General features: G+C 36.8%; 1 protein-coding gene across 3 annotated transcripts in view; it reads right to left on the reverse strand.

Moving 5' to 3' along the window:
• Positions 1–409: 409 nt before the first annotated feature.
• The window catches only part of LOC139113847 (protein turtle homolog B), a 220635-nt gene continuing 211615 nt past the window's right edge, over positions 410–9429 (reverse strand). For 2 of the 3 annotated variants that reach the window (XM_070675274.1, XM_070675272.1), the window contains 4 exons: positions 7292–7573; positions 6990–7087; positions 6456–6731; positions 410–5975 (listed from right to left, as the gene is read on the reverse strand). In XM_070675274.1, coding sequence (XP_070531375.1) covers positions 5898–5975; positions 6456–6731; positions 6990–7087; positions 7292–7573 — 734 coding nt within the window. In that variant the 3' untranslated portion in view covers positions 410–5897. The remainder of the gene's footprint in view (positions 5976–6455; positions 6732–6989; positions 7088–7291; positions 7574–9429) is intronic. The other variant, XM_070675273.1, reaches the window with a different exon arrangement.

The raw sequence follows: 9429 nt of genomic DNA on the forward strand, positions 1-9429 counted from the left end.
CCGCTAGTGCCATCGGCTTCGATAATTGAGCGTGCGAACTAAAATTTATATTGTAACAGAGCGTAACGGACGGAACGAGTAGCCGAACGAGGTGGACGACAATTAATTAGTTTATATAAAAATTAACAATTAAATGTGGTAAGATAAAACAGACTCTAGTCACGTAATCGTTTTGATAAAACTAGAAATAATTAAATTTTATATTTGTGTGTCACAGAATCACCGTGGATGATCTAGCCACCTACCTCTAACCACTGCACGGATATTCAATCGGTGAGTAATACATTTTTTTTAAATATATTACAAGCTACGTGTATGTTACATGTGGAGAAAAAAAATCAATAAATTAAGAAACTCACCAAAAAAAAAAAATTAATACGCAAAATAATTACATCAGTAATGATCGTAATTGGCATAGGCAAAATCATTATTTATTGAAATTTATTGAGCACAATTAGTTCTCCTTATATTTTACACAAGTAAATCTATATTAAAAGTTGTTTTTGAAATCGTGTTAACATAGTGTCTTAAAGTGTTATCCTTTACACACACAAACACACGTGTACATATGCGTATGCTCGTATATTCGACGTATGTTTTATAATTAAATTTATCCTCTGTAATACCCACACGATGCATACTAACAATACATATCAAAGTCTTATGTTACACTGGCGCGATAATAATTATAGTAATCTGACAAAATACGGAATCTCTGATTTTGGCGCACAGCTACCGCCACTGTCGTTTATTCTCTCTTTTTTTTTTTCCCCTTTTTATTATTATTATTATTTATTATTATTCGCGTTCGCGAAAACCGCGAACGCTCTTCCCTCGCTATTATTACTTAGGTATTTTAAAATTTAGATTACAAATAGAGTGCTGCGACTCTCGCCGAGCCGTTCAAACATACTTAATCGTTGATTTTTTATTTTTATTTTTATTTTTTTTTTTCATCAAAGGGACAGTAATCTCGTCGCTTAAAGTGAACCAGAAAGCTCGCATACGTCAGAACATATCGTCATTCCTAACATTTTAATTGTTTGTTCGTCGCCGTTTTGTTGTATTCCAACAAATGCTTTTCGCTTCTGTGCAATGCACACGGATCACTTTCTTCGTACAACTTAAAGCTAGATGGCTATGTCTGATGCTAAACGTACGATCGAAAGATCACGAAAGAATTGTAAATAAATATACAATATTATTATATATAAAAAATACCTCTACGTTTTACGCACTCTCGTTCCTTAAATAATCGTGACGCCGAGGGTTTGGTTTGTCGTTAACGGGAATGCAGAATCTTATCTTTTGCATCTTTCTCTTTTAAACACCGCGTCCTGGTGAATGTGAGATCTCTGATTCCTCTAACATCTATATCATTAAGTTTGAGACATTGAGCGAATACAGCGGAGTTCGTTAATCGATAGTGCGCTTTATTACTATTTCGGGAAAGGTGATTGAAGTTGAAATGCAAACGGAGTCTTTAAGTATCTTTTTTCGTACGACAAAAAAGAAGGAGTGTAAAAAACTATATAAAATTTGCACGTGAATCAGCAGCTGGGTTCAAGAAACACAATTAATTACTAAGCGCTCGGTGATTCTTTATTACAATTATATAGTTTCTACACTTAGATCCTAAGAAGAATCAGAGAAAAGACCCAATGATATTGCGGAATCACCGAACGCTCGGTGATCAGCAGTGTTTCTTGAACGCGTTCGGCAGGAGAAAAATAAACTACTTTTGCAAGTGTCGCAAGAATTATGAATCTGATTGACGTGTGTTCTTAATCTTAATTAAATTTAACAACGCACGACAATCGGATTCACAAATTTTGCAACTGTTGTAAAAATCGTGAATGTAATTGACGTCCTGCCGTGCCAGTGCTCTTAATCTCAGCTGAATTTAAAGGCGTACGCCATCGGCACATGCTTAACAACAGTTGCAAAGGTAGCACTTCTGCCAAACGCAGCCAAATCGAATTTGTAGGACAATTTAACGAACGTCGAGGTTGTCGTTTGCAAACGGCGTCCGAAAGATTAACATAGGTTTCTCACACGCCCCTTTAACGTTACTTTATGTTCACATTATTCGGCATTCGTTCTTTCTTTTAAGAAGGTAAATATCGATCGGCGAAGTTCTTTTACTAAACTTGCGGGCATCGCTAATAATATTATTTTTAATTAAAAAAAAAAAAAAGAAAGAAAGAGATACGAATAAGTAATTAACGCGAACGCGTTGCTTCTTATTACAATCGACGCCGGGTTTTATTCACGTCTTGCCTTCGAGACAAGTAGTGATTACGCTATACAACAACAATATTGAATTCTTTCGAACAGTTGCTCTCACGCTACGATCTTATGAGTTAATCAGAACAAGAGTGATGTAAATTATTCTCAACACTTCCGCCAGTAAATTACGTTCAGAGAAATATTACTGTAATATCCCTGCTTTCTTTAAATAGTTTCTTTCTTGTACATCACTCTCATTATACATAAACTCATATTCAGAGACGGGCGCGATTATCTACACCATAAATTAATAATTTATATTTCTTCAAATATTTGTGTGCTTAAATCTAATGAACAGATAAGGTACTTATTAAGAAAGTATTCGAACTTTATTACATATTGTATAAAATTACGATCTTATTTGTAATTAATTTAATAACTAGAATAATCATTTTGATTGATAAATATATTTTGGTCAACTATAAAGTTCACATTTTAAAAAATTCCTAATTAATATTAATAAAACAGATCGTAAGAGGGAACTTTATTTTTGATTACTCGGAACACAATTTTTACTTTCTTTCGCAAACAGGATGAATCATTGAAACGGAAAGGTCTGAATGCTTACGCTGTTTGTACGTAAAATAATTTAAAGGTAAAAAGACTTAATTACGTAAGAAAACGACACATTTGTCACATAACAGGGCATCATTGAGGGCCGGTTGTTTCAGATAAGTTTGCTCATCAGTTAAACATATGTTTATCTTGATCTATTAAGAAAGATAGATGAAGAGACACATAATTACCTGATAAGCAAATTTATTTGAAAGTTGAAACAACCTGTCCTTAGGGCCAATTGATCTAACTTCTTGATAACTTTATCTATCAGGTAAACGTGCGTCTGTCTTTATTTTACTTTCTTAATGAATAAAGACACATGATAGATTACCAGTCAAATAAAATTACTTAGAAATTCGAACAATTGGTTCTTAATAAGACAAATACATTTGTCATACAAATATTACAACTTTTTACCAAAATACTTCATACATATTTACAAAAATTTACTTTCCGTTTATATATGCTTCACCCAATAAGGCATGAAATAATTTTTCGAATAATCGTCGAATTTCAAGTCTAACATACGGCGCGATCTTAAACATAACTCTAGCAATACGGTTATATAATAAATATAATAAAAATCGTGAGATCGTTTTACGATTTATTCGCTCGTGCAAACGCGAACGTAAAAACAAGCCCGTCTCTGTTACATGGCACCTTTGCGCGTTACAAATTCTGCGCTTCGCTCAGTCTTCTCTAAGTGTTGCGCGTGACGAAGCTATAATCCCAAAGATTCCTTACGACAATCATTACAATCGTCGGATGTGATTGTAGCGTTTCGTCCGACTCATCAAATCTTTCGTTCCGATGAGAAGCTCGCAAGGATTCGTTGCGTCAATGATTGATCGCGATCCTTGAAGTCGCGCCTCCTCCCTTCGTCCATTCTTTTAGATTTCTACTCTGCTCTACCGGCACACAACTCTATAAGATTCCGTTCCGAATAAAACGGCCTATGCTAAGTGGATAATATACAGTAATGGGAGAAAGATAAGGGTAACAAAAATAAAAAAAAGAAAGATTTTGGCTGCGTTCAGCAGAAGTTAATTAATGTATGGTCCTAATCTTGAACTTAACTTGGTTGAACTTAAAAGCACACTACAATCGAAGTCACAAATTTTATAGTAGTTACAAGAGTAAACCTTCTCCTAAAAGCAGCCACTTCTTTTGTTACCAAAGTCCGTTAGCATACGTCGCTTTTCTTTTTTAACATACGCGGCACTTCGTAAAAGTGGACGAATGGAAATATGTCGAAAGAAGTTCAAGTGATACGTCAATAATTTTCTAAGTTATGCAATTTCTAAATTCACGGTACCTGAAATAGTTTGCTTTGTTTGACTTTGTATAAATATTTTAACTGAGAATTAAAGCCGACAGAAGTTCACTTTAATATAAATTCATTTTTGGTAAAAAATCAATTTTATAATTTCGGATTTTATCTTTTCTACAGAAATAAAATGTCTGAATAGAATGTAAAAATATATATATGAAAGAAAGGTGTTCTTTAAATTTTTATATTAAAGAATCGTAATCGAATTCTTTTCTAATCTGTCCACTCTTTACTCTCACGTGTTTAATAATATGTTCATTAATACTCCGTTAAGATTTGTTAAAATTAAACTTTAGGGCAGTATGTAATTGCAATCCATATGATTTTGCATTGTTATACGTTCAATAACGATTTGCTGGAAACGTGTAACTTAAATAGGACAATGTGTAATTCTTTGATTTACGTTATAATACACTTTAATATTTTTAAAAATAAAGTTAATTTGAGAAATATTTCTTATCTATCTTTTTAAGTATCTACAAATCGTTAAGTTGGAAGTACACTTCAATAATAGTAAAATTGTTACGATTGTATATAATAATATAAATTCTAATAATTTAGATTTTAATAGTGTATAAATAATTTAAAAATAATATGAAAATTTTTCCTACGAAAATTCACAGGACATTATTGAAGACGTAGGATTATATTGTGAAAACAATGGACAGACAATCGCGCGACTAACTTTATCCTACCAATCACACTAAATCGTTGCGTTCGCAATCTATTTCCACCGGCGTTGTTTGATTTACACGCAGAGACGGGCGAAGTGCTATTTCGATTTTTAACTCGTCAAAATCAATGTATCAAACGTTTCCAACGACCGCTCCCCTTTTCAAAACTTCACAGGGTGGAGATATCGGCGTTGATATTGTTCACGATATCGACAGACATTACAAATTATTATAGTATTGTAACGTTTCCGGAATTTAGTTATAAAGTTACAAAGTTAAGAACTAAATTTACATGTATTTAACAAAATTATCTAACAATATATTCTGCGTTATTTTAATTATTTTGAAAAAAAAAACACAAACGATAAAAGTAATTACTTTTTATTTAAAAAAATGCTTTAGAAAGTTGTAAATTCTTACGATTTGTGACCGCAACTTTTCCCGCGCGAAAAATCGAAATCAAAACTTGCGATAATCGCAGGCACGAATTAAAAACTTTGGAGGCATTCACCGTTCTTCATGCCGACGCAAAGAGGTACCTCTTTTTAATACACGTAATTATTGCCAGCTTTCCGATAACATTCATCGATCGGTCGGCAAAACGGTGAACGAGTCGCGGGAATCGAAATAGTACGTTCGCACCGCCTCGAGTTTTACGGACGGCTGAAAAACAGTTCGATCTTTTCCTCGGTTCCAACTAACCACTATCACAAATCATTCGGTAAAGCGCATAATCTATGTGTACGTATATATATAATATATATATACTCCGCGCGATTTCATTAATTACTTTCATCGTCGAACGAATCCTCTATTTATAACACTCGTAGTAAAGGTCTAACAATCTCTATCGGCGGGAGGTGGCGCCTCCCTCAAAGAGCTCCTCGCTTAATTCGCACATGGATCGATGTGTACTTTTGACTTTTCTCTTTCCGAAGGGGGAGGGAAAAGGGTGAGAGGGCGGGGGGAGAGGGAGAGGAAGGGAGAACATTAAGAGACGTTTAGGAGCGAAATGGAAACGTGAATTACGACGCGGCTTGCTGAAATCATGTCGTCGGCGCGGTCGAAGAAGGCGGCGGGTCGGTGCGCCAGATTGAGCTGCCCGAATGGCTGATCGTAGTGATCTGAAAGGTAGACAGTAATTAAAGGACGCATTTAAAAGATACAATCGATCACCGAGCGCTCGGTGATACCGTTTGAATCTATCTCTCGGTTCTTCTTAGGATTTGAAGCACTGAGCGCTTGGTGATCTGTTCCGACCTGAATGCAGCTGAAGGTTAGATCGAGTATCTCTAGTTAGCGAGTAACGTTCACTGCATTCGTACTTATGTCAATCCTGAATTGACTTACGTGTCCATCGTTTACGTGATTTTCTACAAATATTGTACAATTTCGCTATATAATTTTGCATCATTTGTCGAATAATATGATTCAATATGATCAAATCGATATAACATTTAATTATTTGCTCGAGGTAAATTTATTCTTTAGTTATTTTTTATTCATTATATTAAAAAATCTTATATGATTGCAGGACTTTTATGCGAAGGTGCAACGACAAACCTGCCGACTATGGCGAAGCGTAACTTTTACACGGCTATTACCTTATTGTCGTGTCCGATCAATGGTGTCTCCGCCGTAGTTTCGTCGCTGGAGCGATTCATGTACGGGTGTGGCGGTGGCACGTAAATCGGTTTAGAATGACTGGCGACTTGCGCGTAAATCGTCGGCTCCTGGATAGGCTGTCTGCGCGTCAAAGTCGACATGGGCAGCAGCTGGGGCCGCTGCATGTTGGAGATTTGCACGGGCTGGTAGCAATTCGGAGGTATTCGTCGGTTTCCCCTTAGCGCTAATTCGACGTACGTTAACTCAGTGCCCTGCTACGAACAATATTGTTTCTATAATTTCAATCGTATAACTCGATCAATTAGAATCCACGCAGCCAATATTGAGCTGCGCGCATCTTCATAGTTTTTCAAATCGATTAGTTGATTCAGAAAAAAAAAGAAATCGAGCTGTAGTTTCAGTAAGATTTGTGAGCTGCACTTTTATAAATAGACACGTGTAATTGGAAGTTAATGGTGACTGGCACCAAACGTTAATTTTGTCACTATCTTAGATTCAATTACTGAGCTTACGTTGTTCGTAGTTGCAAAGGTATTCTGAGTTTCTGATCGTTGCTGCTGCAGAACGTATCGTGGCGATGCACTTTTGCATAGTTCTGCGTACGAATTCTCTGTAAATAATAAAATGTGAGAATTATAATTCTTTTTATTTTAATTTGTCATATTTAGACTCGAATAAATTATGCGTAATTAATTAAAAACATTCGCCGATTTAATAACATTAATAAAGCGTTTTTTTTTTACGCAGGATCGTGTTTGTCATGCAATCACCGGATCGAAGAATATGCTGCGTAGCGACAGGTGTTTTCGCCTACCATTCGCATGCGGTATTATGTCGGGGTTCTTCTCGAAGCTCTCGATGCTGTCGGCGCTGAGAGGCAAGGTCGACGATTTGTCATGCGGAGATGAGCCGCCGGTGCCCGACGCCGCCAGGTTCGCCATGCCGCCGTCGTCATGGGAATCCTCCTGAGATCGGGGTCGATAGCGCAATTTGACAGCTAGCACGATTACGAAGATCACCAAGAGCAGCCCCGCTGCGGCTCCTACCACGGCGCCCAGCAGTGGTCCAGACAGCGACAGCATAACTGGCGTAAGGGCTGCAAATTGTGTCCAATTGTTTCGGGGCGAATACAGGGAAAGAGGGATTACAATAACGGAGAGCACTCAAATTCCGCTAAGAAAGGCGAAGTGACTGCGATAATGTCCCTTCGAATTTTAAGATAACTAGAAATATCCTCATTGCCGTAATAACTAAAAAATGTAGGAAACAAAGTTCGGCACAAAGATATTTTTTTCTGCGTGATTTTTTTTATAAACAGCATTCTGTTGTAATTAAAATTATGTCATTGCATTGTTAAAGATAATTTTTTTTAAGCGTTGGAATTTGTATGAAAGTATTTCTGGTGTTTATCAGAATTTATGGTCGATTTGTGGAATGCAATGAAAGTTTATAACGTTCCCTTTCCCTTGCGCAATTTTGCCGATAACTACGAATGGTCTGTCTGTTCTTCAAACACGAGGAATGACGTCGCTTCGCGTGTTTTATCGGATATTGAAACTGTGCCGTCTTATCTTGCATATTTTTAAGAGAAATGTGTTAACAAAGATCAAGTGGAATGGATAGAACGCGATAACGGGAACTGTTCCACGATTTTCTCTCAAGCGTCGATTCGATTATGGATAAAGCATTCAATACGAAAGCGGATTTGCCGTGTCTTTTGTGCGATCGCCGTACGTAATCCTTATGGAGAAAGCTCTCAGAATTTTGTTTACAGCTCAACTATTCTCATCGTAACTGACCGAATCAAAAGAATCGCGCCGCGAGATCAGATTTGCGAGAAATCAAACGTGTTTCATCCTTAAAAAAATTTATTCTCGTTTCTCTTATAAAATTTTCCTTTTCTTTTTTTTGTTTTTTGCCAACAATAATTATTACAATAATTTTTGCGTAATAATTAACGACATTATTCACCGTCGATTTATTATACAAATAATTTCTTTTTTATACTTGCCAGAATAAAATATGTCGCGACACGAGGTCGTGTAAAAAAAAAGAAAAAAAAAATTACGCGCGTCTCGCGTGACGGAAATATTTATAAGCGTGTGTCGCGCGTAAATTTATAAATGCAAATTATGACAGATTATGATGATCGCGTGTGCTAGTACACGTGCTCGCCTTGCGTTATTAGGAGTCATTATTCGATCGGCCCGAGAAAAGCTTGAAAATTACTTGGGGAAGACAATGCTAATGAACAAACGAGTAATGATAATATAAATTGCGTCGGCGAGCATTTTTTACGGATGCTGTTTGCATTACCAGACATTATTAAAGCGCGTGTCATTTACTCTTGCTTCCTTCACGTTAAAGAAAACTCATATTTAATAATTTGTGGCAACGAACTACGGTCGTACGTATTTTACGTGGTCATTCCTTTCATTCCTTTAAATGTAATTCAAATATACATTCGGACGTTAATTAATATTTAGGTTGTTTAAGTAAAACAAATGATCAATCTGACCGACGAATGCGCAACGTGTTCGCCAGGTACGAATTCGTGACGTTAAAATTAAAATCAGATTTAATATTCGATGTAATATTCGAGGGGAAAAAATGCTGGGGTGGGAGTAGTGGGGGTAAGCGGAAAAGTAGGTGCGCGGCACGATGAGTGAGCCGCGCTATCTTTCCCCCTCCCCCACCCCCTACTTTCATTTCTCCGCCGGCGCTCGAGCACGCAGCACGTGGTAGAGACACGGTCCGTCCGTATCGGTAAGAAATACGCATGTTCGACGTGCGGAACGTATCCCGGTGCGAATCAAAGTTTCCGAGGAATGCCTCGTACGCAAAGAACATTTGTAGAAAGTGTTTGTTCCTTTAGAGTAAGTCCCATCGTCATTTAAGCACGTTAAAGCATAGGTATTCTCGCCTCTGAGGCAATCACCGTGCGTGACTCAC

This window comes from Cardiocondyla obscurior, linkage group LG03 (assembly GCF_019399895.1).
Source record: "Cardiocondyla obscurior isolate alpha-2009 linkage group LG03, Cobs3.1, whole genome shotgun sequence".
Classification (NCBI taxonomy): Eukaryota; Metazoa; Arthropoda; class Insecta; order Hymenoptera; family Formicidae; genus Cardiocondyla; species Cardiocondyla obscurior.